Source organism: Synchiropus splendidus, chromosome 4, assembly GCF_027744825.2.
Source record: "Synchiropus splendidus isolate RoL2022-P1 chromosome 4, RoL_Sspl_1.0, whole genome shotgun sequence".
Classification (NCBI taxonomy): Eukaryota; Metazoa; Chordata; class Actinopteri; order Syngnathiformes; family Callionymidae; genus Synchiropus; species Synchiropus splendidus.
Window position 1 is genome coordinate 21,098,100 of NC_071337.1, and position 18,874 is coordinate 21,116,973.

At 41.0% G+C, this 18,874-nt stretch overlaps 1 protein-coding gene across 1 annotated transcript; it reads right to left on the reverse strand.

Moving 5' to 3' along the window:
* Nucleotides 1-1,745: 1,745 nt before the first annotated feature.
* Nucleotides 1,746-18,514, reverse strand: mkrn1 (makorin, ring finger protein, 1). The gene is made up of 8 exons (XM_053863903.1): nucleotides 18,345-18,514; nucleotides 14,172-14,303; nucleotides 7,894-8,075; nucleotides 7,002-7,225; nucleotides 6,724-6,938; nucleotides 6,310-6,420; nucleotides 5,728-5,872; nucleotides 1,746-3,307 (listed from the first exon to the last, which is right to left on the reverse strand). Exons 1-8 carry the CDS (start codon nucleotides 18,416-18,418, stop codon nucleotides 3,098-3,100), a joined length of 1,293 nt encoding a protein of 430 aa, XP_053719878.1. The 5' UTR covers nucleotides 18,419-18,514; the 3' UTR covers nucleotides 1,746-3,097.
* Nucleotides 18,515-18,874: the final 360 nt, after the last annotated feature.

Sequence of the window (18,874 nt, forward strand, 5' to 3'; positions counted from 1 at the left end):
TGCTGCTGCTGCTGCTGGGAAAGAAACAGACATGCGCAGGGAGATGTGATCACTCCGTTTGATTATCACCTTGAAAATCATCTGTTTTTTTTTTTTTCTGGTCTGTTGGAAATTATTTTACGACAAAGACTGTTCAATCGTGATGTTGCTTCTGAATAATTAAATAAAAAAAAAGCCAGTTGAAGACAGGTGAAATGTAAATCCCAATCTTCTCACGCTCAGTTGAGGTTCCTCGTCGCTACCAGGTGTGTTCCGGCCTCTGACCCGGAACACACCTGGTAGAGACGAGGAAGGTGCCTCAGAAGCACCTGAAGAGGTGTCAAAACACAGGTTCTATTTTGAGTCTCTCCTGGACGACAGAGCTTCCATTCTTTAGACTCATTGCAGATGCTTGACTTTGTGTTTGGGTCTGCATCCGACACCGACGACTTGTCACTCAAACGGTTGTTACTAATGTTGAGGGATGTGAACTGCTTCACCTAAAAAGTCGTGCACAGCGGCGTTGGCTTTGTTCAAAAGCTTACTGTATAATGGCATAAATAAAAGTGCAACATGGTAAAAAAAATATTGTATACAAAACAAAAATACGCCACTGTAAAATAAAAGAGACATTATAGAATGAAATGGAAGATATTTGCGCTCATGGATCATACAAAAAAAAAGACCACCCCTAATTTGGGCTCCACTCTTTCCTCACTGCGACAAGCCAATGGTGAGTCCTGATGACTGAAGACACCACACCTATCCATTGACCTCATGCACCAGCTTCCCTCGACTCCTTGACTGAACAAGATCACCCCTCATCTCACCATGTTCCAGTTGAGAACAATGGTTTCAGATTTGGAGGAGGTGATTTTTGCATCATGCTGACGTGGTGACGAGTTTTGACTCAGCCAAGACAATTCTTTTTTTCCAGTTAGCTCTGCCCCTCAGGACACACTCAGAACTAGTAGAAATGCCACTCCGGCACATAGAGAAAAAACAGCTCAGGCCGGGGAACCATATGCGGCCTATGCCTGTTTTTTCGTGGTCCGTTTGATGTCAGACTAAAACTATAAAATGTTGTAATTTTTCTACCTTTTTAAAATCTCTTTTAGTCACCACCACCACTTCAGCAGCAAATCTGGCATGTTAAGACAACATTTTTGTGTTTTTCTTGTTCACACATTGAAAATATATTTTGAAATAAATTGTCTTTTTATCTTGAACGCCTAGTCCACAGTTGAATTATATTCAAATGAGGTGCATATAAAATGAAATATTTAAATAGGTTTCATGGCATATTTACACTTCTTAATATCCTTACATTTCATCTTCTTAGGTTCATTTTGTCCTTGATACTTAAGCATATATTTGAGATATTTCTCATCATGTTTTGTAGGAAATTCAATTGCCCACCTGTGCTCTACGATAAGCAAAAGAAAATGGACTGTCTACTTGCAGCCGGTGCTCAAATTTAAACAAACAAAAAAATAAAAACACAATTCAGCTTCAAAAGTTAATGACAGGAACTAATTGAAGAAATTGTATGGAAAACACAGCAGCAACAATAAAGAAAAGTCTGCAGTGCACATCCAGACAACTTTATGTGCATGGTTGTACAATGTTTTGGCTTGAGAAGGAGCTATGAACAACCCATGGTCTTCAAACACCTCAACACAGATCGTGTTTGTGATGAAAAAGTTGTTTTGGATGTTGCAGGAAATACAAAAAATAAATATTAAAGAGGCAGAAGAACCAAATAAATCCACAAGTTTGAGTTTCAGGTTGATAATAAACTTTAATTTCAAGTTAGGATGGACGGCTGTGGAACATAGAAAACACACATTTCCTTATAAACATATGTGATCCAGTAGAGTTTAACAGGCATCAGCAGTCGGAACCACGGTGACCTTTCACCTTCTGGTCTGTTTACTTCGCTCTCAAAACCACATGACTTAGCTTTGAAACTATGAGGACGTAGCACTTTTTGGAGTTCCGGAATGAATTTGCCGTAACAGCTTATAAACAAAATGCTACTTCTAATAAACAAAATATGATAATTTAAAGAATACATTAAATATGAGAGTTCATTTGTCCCAATTTTTCTTGTGGTACGTCAAAAGAAAACAGTGATATTTCAGTCACCAAGCAGGTTTAAACAGTAAAGAATTGTTTGTAAACGTGGTAGAATATTAAAAATATTTACAGTTTAACGTTCACTAATAATTAAGCAAGGCACAGTGACGACTATTAAGCAAGTGAAACACTAAACCAATAATCTAGTTGTGAACCACCATTTTTATTTGCCGCCAAATAGTAACAGTGGCAACAATTTTATCTTCATCTGAATCATTTTTCATCATTCAAAACCATTTCATACCATTTTAAGTGCTTCATATAATTTTAGCTTCCATTAAATAGATTTGATGATGCAAGTTGTAACAGTATCTTCTTTTAATTTGACATTTATGTCAGATTAAATTGCTCACTTCAAAGTGATCTACATTAATCACAACCCCAGCTGCTTGGTGACTCAAATATGAATAACACAAAAGGCATGAAAATAATAAGGTTGCAGTACAGTGTGGACAATATTTTGGTAAATGTATTATACATCAGCACAACAACAAATACTTCATAAGCAGCTTTAATGGAGAAAAAAAAAATTCCGACGTTCCAAAACCCAAAGTGTCGAAGGTAAAATCTTACAACCGCGCAGCAGGTCGTCCTCGAGAGTCTTAGTATTTACAAACCTGGATGATGAACGAGTCAAACCCACACCCACGAATAAACTTGACAATGTTTATTAACAGTATTTGAATAAACTTTTAGTAAATCTTTTATCGAGTTCCTTTTTTGTGGAGGTTTTTCATCTTTTAAACAAGAACCGCACAAAGGTAAAACTCACAGGGATAGAAAATGTTTAGCACGAGCGCACCAGCGTGTGTGTGTGTGTGTGAGTAATTTTACATTTATTAATGGCCTGCGTCAAGGCACTGCCACAATACGGGGGGGAGGGAGGGGAGCTACTGCCCATCACTTGCACAAGACGGTCCATTCTAGTGTCGAGTATATATGGTGGGAGGTGGGTTCAGGGAGGGAGTGAGCAGAGCTGCTATAGATAAATATCGTAGAAATCGTCCACCTCTTCGTGAAACAAGTCCCACTCGTCCTCCGAGTCCGTCACCTCGTCGTCGGTCTCGGCAGCCAGCAGCATCAGCAGCATCTCGCTGAGGTTGAACGCCACCATGTCGTCGTCGTCGTCGAAGGAGTCGCGGCTCTCCCGCTCGTCGAAGATCTCCCACAGGGGCAGCCGCCGGGAGTTCTGGAAGGGCGGGAGACAAGCGGTTATGTCACAGGCATCCTGGCCGATGCGCTAGTGCGCATCACGAGCTTGCACCGGTGCGCGTATCGCTTTAAGACAATCACGTCACCGATGAGCAAACTGTGTCGACTCGGCAAAAACGCACCAAACTGTGTTTATAAGGAAGTGCATCTGTCAACAGGACGAAAGTGCTGAGACAATCTAATCTCACGGTTCCTTGTGAATGTCTTTGTGGATCTAGGGAGCAGCTCCAAGGGAAATGCAAGTGGTCCGCCGTGTGGGACCATCTTGATCTCCTATCGGAGAACAATGTGTTTCTTTCAATCTCCTTGTTTTACCCAGTTCCTCTTAGATTAGAGACTCGTCTTGCTCCATTCTCATTCAAATTAATTTCAAGGTAACTGTTAGTTCACTATTCACATTATGTTTTGCGAGAGACGCTACAGTTTTTATTTAGAAAATTTGAAAACATTTTTTTTAAATAAACATACAAGCATCCTCATTCACATCATTTCAATTCAGATGTTCACATTATGATACATGTTGACATCATTTAAATTTATGGAATAATACAATATGAACGCAAAGACTTGAAATGATATTACTGTCTACACGGCGTCAGTTCAGTCTGTGAGGCAGGATGGCTGCAGTGATTTTTAATGTCCAGCAGATGTCAGTGTTCAGTGACACAGTATCAACAGCGTTGATATGATGCCTCATTTACCCATCACTAATCGTGACTGAGGTGGAACCTCAAGCCTGATAGATAAATAGATGGCCTTCATTTCTCAGTCACAGCAGCCATTGACAACAATGACACTGACATATACCAAAGACATTTAAGATACCCAACAAACATAAAAGCAACAGCGAATTAAAAAAAAAAAGTCCCAAGAAATATATCACATAGGTACGTTACTTGTAACAGCTCCAAAAATGTATCTTTGTCACCGAATTACATCACAGAAAAAGTACCCGGGAAAGTAATGTTTGTATAGACTTTTTTTTAAATAAACCAGATTAGGTACAAAATAAGTCCATCTGGAGAATGTGTCCGAGCTTGATGGCCCGTGACTTAAAATAAATAAATTTAAAAAATCCAAGTTTCAGTCCCTTGTACTTCCTGGTCTGACAACAACACAACTGCCTTCATGGGTCAGAATAAACTACTTCTAAAAAGACAATTTCCCACCACAAAAGCAGTGTTTTATGTTTGGAAAACATAAAACACTGCTGACGGTGAGACTATAAAATCTGTGACTAAGAATTATTATTATTGGACTGGGCTGATCACTGGTGGTGACCTGTGTGTGACAGAGCGGCCAACACTGTGTTCGACTGGCTCACCATGAACATGCACTTCAACTTAGCCAATCATCACTGAAGCTGTTTCTGCTACTAGTCAAGAGCTTTTAACAAGTAGCTTTAGTAGGCAACAGGTCCGATGTGAATGGGTCATAACAAAGGAAGAGGTACCAATCACTTAAAAAAAGTAACGTCATTAGTAACTACCTTCATCCATCACTGCCTGCCACTGTGATCTATGACCATGAGCTCCTCGAGCTGACTCGGGGATGAGACATGGATCGGCAGATTCCTTTGTGGATCCAAGATATTTCTAATCCATCTTTAAAACGTATTTCAGATAAAAAAAACAAAAAAACAAAAAAACTGATATGTTAGTTACCGACGTTCTCAGTTAAGCCAAAGCTCACGGTTCATGCCTTCATCCATACTTTCTATCCGGCTCATTGCTAACAGCCAAGAGAACACGAAACTCACTTTCAGACATAATACGGTTCAAATTTAAATCCAAACGAAAGGTGTGTTCCAACAGGATACGACAGTTGGCCTCACTAGATCTGTTCCCCTCACTGCTCACAGATCTTAGAGCGCCAGCATGGATTGTGACTGTTGATGACGCAGCTCTCACCAAAAACTTACAAGAAACAGGAGCAACACCAGCTGACACATATGACGCAACACTTCCATGACTCAAATGGACAATGTGCTGTGATTGTATCAGCGTTGCTCCCATTCTGCAGTAGAGACGTAATGTGGTCTCAGTAGAAGAGAACAAAAAAGAAAAAAAAAAAAAGAGGAAAAAACTCATTTTGGAATACGATTTCCATACGGTTTCCATCTTGGGCAACTTTTATGATAACTATTGCAGGTGTAGGCAATAAGTATAGAAATATTATTTAAAAACACCCAGCCTTACAACAGTGGCTTTTACTTATCCCTTTTTCCCCTCTTGCCAGCAGTTGTGCAACTATTTTAGGGGCGTCTCTCTTTCTGTCCAGCAGGAGGTGCTACATATCATCTTATTGCAAGTTCAAGCATCATTCATGAGCGGCTCAACTTCGACAAAAAAAAACAAAAAACAAGGCGAGTTCCCAAATCAGGTCAAAAAGTTTTACCCGGCTCCTGCTGTTAGATCCGTTCTGCCGTCGCTGCGGTTGCGGTTCTTCCAGCCGACCGTCAGGAAATGCGTGTTTGTAGAAGCAGTTGGAGCCAAAAGGACACGTTCCACGTCCCTCGTCAAAGTATCGACAGGGTTTAGTCCTGCAGGTAAACCATAAAGAAGAGAAATTCCATCAATGGTGATGTAACTACTGTTGTTTAAAAACCGCCTCCTCGGCCCACTCACACTGACCACTGCGCAGCACACACACCCACAGTTTCATGCTGACGGATGCTGCAGGAATACAAGATGACTCTGCACTTGGTTTTCGATTTGTATCGGCAGAATCAAACGTTATGTAAGATACGTATGTGATACGTTCAAGCATCCAATATTGGTGGGGCGGAAATGACATTGATAATAATCAAGTGACCTTCACTTGAGCATTGTGAAGTTAAACAGGAATGCTGGGAATACAGACGCGGTGATGCCATTTCAGTGTGTTAGAAAATATATTCATACTATTGTAAACACTCTTGCTAGTGTGTCAAACCCCACTGTCCAAGGGCAAGAATGAAAACTTCAGAGATGCTCCTACCCCATGCCGTCCTTGTATTTCTGGATAAGTTTCTGTTTGTCCTCCTTATCTTCAACCCAGTACTCGCTCGGGATGACAAAGTTGGATGTGATTCGACATTCTGGACACGACCTGCACACAAACGATAAGAGCAGTTCAGTGCCACGTAATCGCATTTGGAACATTCAACCTCAAGACACAAGACGACATGTCGAGCAGCGAGTGGACCAATACTCTCTTTGGAAAGGCTGGACATTGAAATTCGCTGCACAGATGTTTCCAGGAAGTTCCTGAGCTTCAGTGGAATGTAAATGACCTGTTATTTAATTATTCAGAGATTTTCAATTCAAGTACTGAAATTCAGAGTGTAAAGTCTTCATCAGCAACTGAGCCACATTCCAACTCGTACTAAAGATTCAAGTACTTGGAACCCACTTGATAATTTTGCTCTCGAATTGCTTCGCGCTCCTCCACTTGCGGATGCACTTTAAACAGTAACAGTGGTTGCAGTTGGACAGGATTCCGAAACGTCGCTCGCTGGGATTGGCTTTCTCGAACACAACCTCCATGCAGACGCCGCACATCATGTCCTTGCTGCGCTGGATGGCGAAAGAGATCTCCATGTCCTTCTCGTGGGCCTCAATGCACGCCTGCGAGACACATTTGCTTCAGTCAGAAACCAGACCGGAGAGGAGGTGGATTCAAACGGCCACCTTTGTGTGCTCTGAGCGTTGGTTGGCGTCAGTCGGGTGTAGCACTTGCAGGCCGCACATGTCGCACACGTCACCGTGAAGATAGGCGCAGTTCAGTCCGTAGCGACACTCTCCCACGGCTGCGTACGGACAGAGCTGCTTCTTCATCTCCTTGTTGTTCTGCGCCGCTTCGCTGTCAAGCTCTTCGATCAGCGGGATGGAGTTCGGCGTCTTTGCCGGCTCAGCTGAACGCACACAACAAAAACACAACAGAGATGAACTGACAATGAAATCTCTCTGTGAAAAGGCTGAAATTTTGCATGAAAAGGCTTAAAATTCTATGGGCTCATTACACATTGATTCTGACGTCTGATATAGACCAAAACTTGTCAGAAACATCAGCTCTGTCCTTCTGCTGCACATTTTATCTATCAAGAACAGAATATCCCAAGAGCGGACCTTGCCGAGTGATAAACTAGCATCATTCAAAAGAAAGTACTCAGGAAAAGTTAGCGATTAAAAAAAACAGGAAGCGAATAATATGAATTCTACTTACAAAGCATTGTCTCAGCTTTGTGCAGTATAAGCAAGAAGTTAGTAAAGGAAAGGAAATTATTTATAAGAATTTAGAAACTATCACAAAAGTCTACTGCAGGGCAAATGTGTCAAAAAGAAATTGCAGAAAATTCACATCACAAAATTCTGAAGCCACATTACGAATGGCAACACAATGTGTTACATTTAAAAAAAAAAAAAAAAAAAAAGCAGATTTTGAAAATTGAAAAATGACATCACAAAAGAGGCACTACAACTAAAACCCCTTAATTTTGGTCACAGAAATTTGCATCACGTTATTCCACGGTACATGTAGAGTAAATGCTACACATAAAAGAGCCTCACTCCCTCTACTCACCCCGTCCACAGTACGGTTGTCCTGGAACAAACTCTGCGGCGTTGACCCAATCTCGTGCCCCTGGACCGGGTGTTGGCCCACTGGGATCTGGGTCGGGCTGACTGGCCTGCGAGCCGGTAGGCAGCGTCAGCGTCTGAGTTGTTGGCAGCTCCTCTTGTTTTGTTGGTTTAGAATGTTCAAACCTGCAGGTACACAGCGAGGGTTAGATAGCAACCGTGTTCTCTTCCAAGACGAACACTTGTTTCGCTTGTGTTCAAGTCTGTGGAATGCAAACCATTATTGGATAAGAAACCAAATTAAAACCAACCTCATCATGGTAGGATACAAATTCATCCTATGTTTATTAATGCAGGATCACATATAAACTAGTAACATAAAGCTATGCTAACAAAATAGGAATAGTGCACAAATACAGTGAGGAAATAGTGTTATGAAAAGATGTCGAGAAAAAAGTTTTAACATTGGGTGGTAAAGATTGAAGCAAAAAAGTGTAGAACTCAAATTTACAATAGTCAGTATTAGATCAAAATATGGTTAAAATTAAAAAAAAAAGAAAAGCAAAATGTTTCAGGAAAAAAAGTCATGGGATAGGTAACAAGAAAATGTGTATCAAAAAACGTGTGCTTCATTTGGGGGAATGTTTGACTAATTTCCTCTGAAGTTAAAGAGATAATAATTCAGGTTTTGATAAGGAAATGAATTCCTTACTGCTTACATGATTGAGAAATAGTTTGGAGGTTGATCAGCACAGTCAGCATGAATCATCGCCACATAACGTCAAGCGTCTCAAAACACATTGCATGCTACTGTTTCTCCAGAACAGTGACCTTGGTAACGGCGGAGACTCAAAAACCACACATTTGGAACTTGGGATTGTTTTGTAGACACTTCTGTCGGCAGACAGAGGTAGACGCCTGCTGAGACCGCTGTAAGACCTTGACTTTAAAAATATATATATTTATATATTCTTGACAGACAGAGTTTAAGACCAATTCATCTGAACAACACCAGAAAGAAAATAACAGGGCAACTACAGAAATTGACTGCTCCAAGCCCTAATCCCTTGGTCAAGTAATGTAGAAAAAAGACACTTTGGATTTTGAATGACAACAGCTCCTACCGATGATAAATTCCAATACATCCACCAATGCTCCCAAGGTGTCATGGAAGAGTATGAGGTCAACTACCAAGTGAAATCTACCCGCTAGTATCAGCTGATCTGGCGCAATATCAAATATCAATTTTACCAGAATAATACATGCAGAGCCCCCCAGAAGGCGATAAACAAGGACACTATTCCTGCTCCAGCAAAACATGGTGACATAGGCAATGAAAAACATCATGAAATTAACTGCATTTAAAAAAATCTTGACAACCAACTCAACCACAAAATGGCATTTTTTTATATATAAAAAACAATTAAATATAGAAATCAAGCTGCAGGATATTGCATTTATGTAAATCAAGTTTAAAAATGGAAACTTTGAGTGGCTACAACTGCTTGCGTGAATTTTGGCACTTGTTTTGAGTGACAGATGAACTTCTTACCCACTGGTTAGTATTACACAACAAGTTCAACTTTGTTGAAGTTCGACTCTGAGTGCTGCTTGTTTCTTACATGCATCAAGCAATACACTTATTCGGCTGGTAAGCACAACAAAATATCAAATACGTGAATTACTGTTTGTTTTCATCAGCTATGTACTGTTTTGGACAAAAAAAAAGACAAATCAGCGCAGGCCAGAAGGAGGATAACAGGTGCTTGATAAGTGTGTGGACCGTGTGGGAGCCTGCTATTTTGGTTGACGGAGCAAGAGCACAAAGAGCTGGGAGGTGGATTGACTTGACACCTTATTAGGTAATGTGGAAAAAATATCCACTGGAGCCACAAAATATTAAATCAACACTCTGGGTTTTCTAAACTCGCCGAGTATATGATGTGAACTTCAGCAAATCTCTGCAGTATTACATAGTAATGTAATGGTTTCAGAACACTTTAGATTCCAATGATGAGTGTCGGAGTGAAATCATACACGAGTGAGGATTGTGTAGTTTAAATATGAACGACTGAGGGGAGGGTGCAGAGACACAAAGATATCTGTATAAGTGCACGGAATAAATCAACAAATAAATGTGAGAAGTATTACTATCAATTACCATCATTAACTAACACCACACTGACGGTTTGACTGAGTCGAAACCTGTACACACAGATATTCACATATGACCAATTAAATCTGTTATCCAATGAGAGAAGTTAATGACAAAAAATTAAAACTGCCCTTAAAACCTTAACAAGATGCATGACAGCACCAACTCAAAGCAGTTACGTGATTCTCAAATTCTCATAAACACAAGCTCATCCAGTTACATCGTTTTTACTACAGTAAATACCATTTTGAAGCTTGGAAAAATTAGAAATCATTTCAAATATGAAAACCACAGTCTCCCATGTTGATCCAAGCTATCCCACCTTTCAATACGGTCATGACTCTTCTAAAACTGCTTTTCTCGGTTTACTACCATCTGTTGAATTCTTTACATTTCAGAATAAATAAATAAGTTGAAAACCTAATATCACTTATGGATAAAAGAGATCCTGATAGCCGTCTCCTGGGTCTTGAAAGACAGGGTTTATGACCCTCAGTTAGAAGTGCACAGTCTCCACATGGAAGTGCCAGGGCAGTGGGGGGCTCAGAGCGGAATATAAGCCAAGTTCAACGCTACAATGCCACATGACTAACGGGCTGTGACAGCCAGTGTGCACGACCATAAAAGGAAAACCTATGCTATCACTCTTCCGTGATGGTGAGAACCATTACAACACACTGTTAACTAGTCGGTTCCCAGGAAGTCACTGGAGAGCGGGTGTTGAGGCGGGAAGGGGGGGGGGGGGGCGGCGGCACATGCATATATAAATGAGGGAGGAGGGCGCTGCAGCGGAATGAACCTGAAGAACCCGGCAACAGCGGAGGAGGGCGGCAGGGGAGGAGGAGGGTAGCAGTTTAGAGAAAGCACGGGAGAGAAACAAGAGTGTTATGCAATTGGTGTGCAGGCTGCGGTGCACTCTGTCTAGCCTCGGGGCTGCACGGGAGACAGACTGAGTGAGAAAGTGAGACAGAGCCCATCACAATAGACAGACCCCGAGGGAATCAAACATAATAAACCCCCACAGCGTGTCTTTATGCAGACTCTAAAAGCCTCACGGGGTCATGGATATAATGAGGACACCCTCCTTTTTGGCGACGCTCCATCACAAGGATGCAGGAATGTGACTTTGCAGAGCAAAAAAAAAACAAAAACTAAATTAAATTAAAAAACAACAACAAACAGAGGCGACTCTTGGCTAGATCATATCCAAACTGATTTCACAGTGGTGACAGAGTGGATATGATAGCAGTACGTCCCCGGTGATGATGCCACGGGTCCTCTCAAAGCCTTGGTAACTATGGGGATGCTCCTGCAGCCAGACATCAAGCAGACAGTGTCTGTACAAGTGGGCTGCTGCTGTCTGGGTACACTCCACAACGGAGCGGGTGCCTCTCAAAAGAACCACACCATTGCATGTTAAAGACTTCTCGCAGCAAATCCCCTCCAGACGGACAGAACCTGCGTTGATCTCAGGTTCTGTGATCAATCAAGCGACAACACATTTGCGCCTTTGTCTGGCCATCCTGCCGGTCAGCCTCTTCGATGTGCTTACACAGCTTTTGAGATCCTGTAGGCAATATATCTGGAAATGCAGAAAAAGGAGCGGTGACCTGAATTGAAGGCGCTTTGGCAGACAGACGATTTGGGGAAACTCAGACACAATAGGCAGCTTTAAACCACTTGGAGACAGCGACTCAGCCCATCATGGTATGCGACCATGTAAAACCATTGAACTGGTCCTCAAATCCCAAGTACAATTAAAAGTCTTTTCTATCTTTTCTTTAGTCTAGTGACCCACAGAAATCCATGACTATCTTACACAGATGATGTCAACCCCTTCATCAGTCTCAGTCACATCTGTGCGTACTGGATCGTGTCTGAGCTTCTACCTCAGTAAAGGGAACACTAACTTTGAACAGAAACCGCAACTTGTACCAAGGAACCCAAAGTAAATGCTGAAAAAAATATGAAAAAAAAAAAAAAAAAAAAAATATATATATATATATATATATATATATATATATATATATATATATATATATATATATATATAAATAAATGAAAGCCTATATTTATTGAGCTATCCAATACAGGGTCATTTTCCATTAAACTCAGAAAAGTCACAATTTAAACAATTTAAACACTGAAAAGAGATGGCAGGGAGGCACGAGCTTCACCTCAGGTTGTGCAATCACTAACTCATCTGAACGTGTTGCAGCCCGTATGCGTTGTATGAGGAAAATGAGGGTCATCAGACCCAAAAACAAAGAAAACCTGACAGCAAGCATCAAGGAAATCTGGGCTACCGTATTCTTCCAGGCAATGCCACAGGTTGATTGCATGAATGCCACGGCACATCAATGTAGTGATTACATTAAAGGGACTTCCAACCAAGTATTGAAGATGAGAATCAGATTTATTGCCATGGTCAGTGAACACTCCACTAACTAGGAAAGTGTTTTGGAGTAACGTACAATCATGAACAAAAACATCTAAATAAAATAAAATTAAAAAATGAGTAGTAAATGGTGATTTCTTCACTGTATTTTATTTTTTAAATCCCCGTTGCCCGTGGGTTTTTACGAGCTTGAAGGCCAAAGTATGTAAAAATAAACAAATGCTTGAAATTGTTCACATTGTGGGCCATCAAGCTATAATCTGTGAGTCACTGAGTTTTTTGTTGTGCACCCTCAAGGCATCTTGAGCTTCCAGAGTTAATGACAGTACTTTGCAGTGTTGTAGAAATGTACCTAGACCTTGGCTGGTGCTATAATAATGTCACAGTTAACGGTGACTTACAGTCAAAGATTAACATTTATTTTATTTTTTCTTATTTATTTATTATTACTTTAGTAGGTCGGGTGAACCACAGTTTGTACAAGTAATGAATGCTGCTATGAGATTTTGATTATTTCACACCCAGTAAAACTGAAGCCACAAACCTCACCGCAAGTGACTGGTAGATGCAGTGCAGCCCGAACAATGATTTTTTATTAAAATATAAAAATGTGACGCGGCGGTGACTCTAACTCTGCTAGTCCACTGACAATATTGTGACAGTCCACTGCCCCGTTCTCGAAGCTCCAGGAAAATCTGGCAACAGAATCCTCCACTTCAGTGGCGACAGCACAGACTCCCCGGCTCACTGCCCTTTCGGCTGGCGACTGAACAGAAGGTGTTCAAACGCAAGTGGAAATGATTTTGACTTTCTGACCCATGTATCACAGATTTCCTCTTTATTTGATCATTTATTTGAACAGTCGTCATGGCGACGCGGCAGTTCACATCCGAAGTCTTCATACAGTGTTCGGTTATTTTAAAGTGTTGGTGAGCGAGAATAGAACTGCATTTTGTAATGAGTGTTCGACCAGATCATCTCGAGCCTTCTGTTTACGTTATCAGCCTATTATATAATGTTATAATATTCAATATTCAATTCTAAACAATAACTTTCCTTGACAAACGTGTGGAAATATGTTCGCGACTAAGAAATACATAGTCTGTAACACAGTAAAAATCTTGAATTTCGCATATACTGGCATATTATCACACTGATATTCGGTATTATTCGGCAATGGCAAAGCATTTAAAATTTTATACGGCTTCAGCATCAAATTTTCAATTAGGTGCATCCATACTTATTCAACTTTGATATTTAAACATAAATACATTGCTTGTTGATATTGGACAGGAACTCCACTAATGCAAAGAACAGAAATGAATAGTTAGTAACTGGTTAATCTCATCGTAAAACAGTTGGGCATTCACATTTCAGCTGACATCACCAAGTGGAGTTCACAACTGACAAAAATGTCACGAGGAATAAGATCAGCAAATACACTGAGGCTGTATGGGCAAATGTGATTTTCTGAATTCACCGTATGTATGTGTGTCTTCATGTGACTCTCCTTGAACCCTAAATGAGACGACGCTGTGCAACATGTTGACATTACAGGCATGTCTCAAATGTCAGTGGTACCGGAGTAGCTGGCTCAAATGATTCTGAGAAGTCTTTGGAACAGCTGACCGCAGTCATTAGCCCGGACTTAGTGGCTTGATATATATGATGTTATATATAATTACACAGAAAATTAAACACAAATACAAGAAAAAAAATGTTCCTTTACCTGCAACGGTCTCCAAACGCACAGTTTCCTTTCTGGAAGAACTTGCAGATCATGGCGGCCGGCTTGCTGTTGGTCAGGTCGTGGGAATATCGACAGTTCTCACCTTCTTTGCAAAGTCCATGCATGAAGTATCTGGTGAAATCAAAAGGACAAAACAACGTAAACATACATGTGAACATGACGAGACCGCGACAGCGCAACGTGCTCTCCAGCTCTGTGGTGTTTGACAGCCGTGAAGAGTGTGACAGTTGTGAAGAGTGCGGTGGACTTTCGGACGATTGTACTTATTTTTAATACATGGAACCTTTGATATTGACAGTGGTCGACTCTGAGTCACTGGATCTTTGTTTATTTTATTAGATGGGGCGGTCCGAATAGGTCCTCCGACACGGTCGTCTGCCCTGGTTCACCTCAACACATGCAGGTCTACTGCTGTGTTGTTGCTCTGAGAAACACCGGGGTGAAAATAGTTGGATATTGGATGGAGCTCCGCTCTGGTATTGGTGGTGGCGTCCTCTTCAGCGTCCCCATTAGGGTTCACTGCTCGCGGACACACTCACAGGCAGCGCTAATGCTACAACCCAACCGTCAACTCTATAGAGGACGGGTGTCAAATTCTAGCACACAAGTAGGAAGACCAAGGTTTCTTATTAAGTGTAGGGAAGAACACCAAGTCAGTAGCCAAGTAAACCAAGTAAAGTGTATGTTTACCAAGTTGTCTACAAATGACATTCCTGTAATACTATATAGTTAACCAAGATGGGCAATCTTAATGCTGTAGAACCATGTCTTGTTCGTAACTTTACAGACTGCTCTGCCAGTACCATTTTCGATCATGAAGGTGGACAGGCAGGCCTTCGGTGAGCAAGAACTTACATAAATGCAAGACAATAAAAGTGAGTTTTTTGCAAAGATTTCAAGGGGGCAGGCACAATGTTTCAGATCTCCACTGGCAGACTATTCCAGAGTTGAGGAGCCCGGACAGAAAAGGCTCTGTTGCCTCTAGACTTAAGACTCGAGTCTAGACCAGGAGTTCTTAACCTTTTTAATCTCTGTTCCAACCTTTCCAGAACAAATGGGTCCAGGGCTCATTCAAGGAGAGAACTGATTCATTACTGTGATAACTGATTTCAGAATGACTGATTTCATTTATGTTCATTAACCAAACATGTATACAAACCCAAACCTTGTGAAATGACATGTAACCACTACATCAGCGCAAAGATATTTTTCACCAAAACGTCCAAACAGCTGCAGGACTAGGTGCAAGTCATGCTCTGATGAGAAAATTGGAAAAACTGTATGTCATGAATATAATTCTGAATAAAATAAGTATTATAAAACAATGTCTAATGATCATAAAATATTTTTTTTATAAATAAACTCCTAAAAATATCATATATAAATTAATTTTAAAAACTGCTCCAACAGATGAACAGTATTTACTGTTTAGGGCACCATCACTTTCTTTATCATTTTCAAGAACTTCTTCATAGTTGGCAACGATCACAAATTTGCAGCCCTAAAGTCAATCACACGCTACTGCCACCATATGTGGCAAGTTTATTAAACCCTTACAGCACAGCGGTGGAAAACAACCCTATGGTTAGGAATCACTGGTCTAGACTGATCGACAACCAGCAGAGACCCACCTGAGGATCTGAGGGTCCTGGCTGGCTCGTAGGAGGTCAGCAGTTCCACAATGTAGTCGTGGGCCAGGCCAGGACGAGCTTTAAAAGTTATAAGTGAAATCTTAAACTTGATTTTGAAATGGACAGGAGCCAGTGCAGAGAGGCTAACACTGGAGTGATGTGCTACCGACAATTAGAGTCAGTTAGAAGCCATGCAGCCGAGTTCTGAAGCAGCTGGAGGCGTGACAGAGATTTCAGAGAATGTTTCAGACACTGAGAGCAGTAACCCAGGAAGGATAATATGAATGCATGAATCATGCATCATATCGGAGAAAGCACAGATTTGCAACATGTGCAAAGAACCTAAATATAACAAAAGGCAAAAAACAACACTTTGATGAAGAGCACTCTTGCAACACAAAAGATGAATTTCAATAACCATGCAACTTAAGAGAAATATCAGTGAAGACATGACCGTTTGCTTTTATCAACAAATCATTTTAACAGGATTTAAGTGCACCAAAACACTCCATAGCACTCTTTGAAAAGGGCCAGATGAAAACACAAATTGGTAGCCTCCAAAACCATTTTGTCAACTTTATCTGACTTGGACTGGTTAGCATACATTTCCTTCTTGACATTATCTGGTTACATTTTATTCTAGCTTTGGGAGTATACAGATCAACCTTTAATTAATTCACTTGCATTGCGTCATACAAATCTTTGGAGTGTTTTAAACAAGACCAATATTGATACTCTACGAGTGCCAAAAAAAGGTTTGAGTGAGGCATCACGTTAACCGCTAGCTAAGAAGTGCAGACAGTCAGACTTGGAACACTGCACCATGCTGTTGCGATAGCGTGTGGTCGAGTTAGAGGCGCATCAGGTTTAAAAAAAAAAACAAAAAACAAAAAAAAACAACAATAACAAATTGTTTGTTTATGACCATTTGCTCCAACGTTGATTGTGTGGCAGGTCAACGTGTACTTGAGAGTTGACATCGGTGAATCAGCATCGATCTATAATTTATAGAATGTGACAGACACGATCCATATGATTCAATATTGTCATCTAACCCACACCTAATTTCTATTTTTTTTATGACTTGAGTGATGAGTTTGACAAAAACTTGAACGTAAGAGAATTTGCTGATGATCCCCAACTCAACACCAGAGTCTAGAGTCTAAAATAAAAACAAAGACCTGACATAACCCCTTTCTAACAGGACTTTTTTTGAAATTGTGCTGCAGTGCCCCTCCAAAACAGGGGTAAGAGAGAAAAGAAACAAATAGTAAGCAGTAAGTCATTGTGATTATGCCCAAAAATTGATTCGAACAAACCATCAAACACTCAGCTGCGGGGGTGACAGCGATAATAGAGAAAAACTGGCAAGATTAGTTTTAAAAAAAAACTAAATAAATAAATGCTTATATGAGAAGATTTTTACTTTTTATTATTTTCGCTTACACCCCTGCTGCCTACCATACATACCTGCAACCACCCTCATTAGTGTGAATGTTAGCAGCTCTGTGAAACCTGTGGTATTGACTCTGGTTCCAGTAGCGGGTCATTCCTATTCAGGTTAAATGTCACACTTTAAAATCTATCCTAGTTAAAGTGGAATTTATGAAAGACATAGGTTCAAAAAATAATTATTAACCTTAAATTAACACTAACACTAAATTAAAATAACAAAATCTGTTTAATGTTCAATCCTCAATTGAAAAGGTTGGCTTAAAGGTGGTATAGTGTTTCCATTATGACACCCGAAACACTCATGGATCAGACCTGAGAATGGGTGAATTTGGGCTCAATCAAACTCAAGTTGTTTAATACCAAAAATGTCTGTATGTTCGTACACGCGGTGAGAATACCACCAGGCTCACAGCTACAGGAAGACCAACGGTTGAGCCTCATGCATGTGTCAGCCCACGGGTGAAGGGGCTGCTCCCCAGAATCAGCACAATGTTGATATCAGTTCTTTACCACGGACGGGCTTGGATAGTACCCTTCTGTCCCACACCACATACTACATACACTTGGCCAGGTGAACCTTGCAGACCACAACCAGCATCTTTTTATTGGTTTATTGAACCGGGCCATGCGCTCACAAATACGGATGGTATTTAACCTTCGTAAGATACTGTATATAACACACACATATATCGAACATACCGTCACATTGACTGGGGTTTTGATGGGCCGTCGGTGTCACAACTGTCACATCATGTACACAGAGGGTGAAACAGCCAGTTTGGAACAGAATACGGTCCTATTCATCATCAGCCCGCTCCCGTGCCGTGTGTCAGTTTAATTCCAGGCAAGCGGAGACTGGTGGTAACGGTGCCAGTCTGTTGTTAACCACGCTGAGCACAACAACACAAGAGCAGCTAACGTTAGCTGGTCAACAACAGCTGAGCGTCGCCGCGCTCAGACGCTCATGTCATCCGTCTTAACGACGGTGAAACGCGGTCCTATGCACTCGAAACGACAGCTAGTGGCCTCCACGGCAACACAGGCGCCGTCAATGAGCTTGTCTTACCTGCAGGTTACGTGTTTGGTCCAACCTCCCGTCACTGGTGAAGCCGCTGTAGACGCTGCTGCTGCCTCCGCCATTGCTGTTTATGTTGAGACGTTAGAGCCGGATCTTCCGGACAGCTCCGCTCGCACTCGGCTATTTCCGGAGACGTAATGTCGGAAACAGCCGAACTGGTAGAACTTCTGATTTGACCACAGGTAGACGCTGTTTCTTTATTTATATATGTTCTGATAGTTATGTTTTAACCCACCTATTGACAAATGTTTTTTTTTTTAATTTACACGCCACAGGTTCTCTTTCGGTATAAAAAATATTAAAAGCAAACGTGACGCAATAGGAGCATTAAGATAAAAGTGCAAAGGCTTTATAGTCAATTTCCGCGACGACTATAAAGGTCAGAAATGCATGTTTTATCTGAAAAGCGACTACTAAAACCTTAGCAGTTTTATATAAAAGGCGTCCTGAAAATGAATCCAACAGTGCCATCGTGTGAACTAAAAATGTATTGCACAGGTCCAGAGCGCGCACAAACT

Bases quoted from the DNA above. Each gene is read 5' to 3' on its own strand.
- mkrn1 (XM_053863903.1), bottom strand. From the start codon at position 18,418: ATGGCGGAGGCAGCAGCAGCGTCTACAGCGGCTTCACCAGTGACGGGA. The intron at 7,226-7,893 runs GTGAGTAGAGGG...GTGTGCGTTCAG, and splicing joins ACAACCGTACTGTGGACGGG to CTGAGCCGGCAAAGACGCCG. The intron at 6,421-6,723 runs GTGGGTTCCAAG...GTTTGTGTGCAG, and splicing joins TTCGAGAGCAAAATTATCAA to GTCGTGTCCAGAATGTCGAA.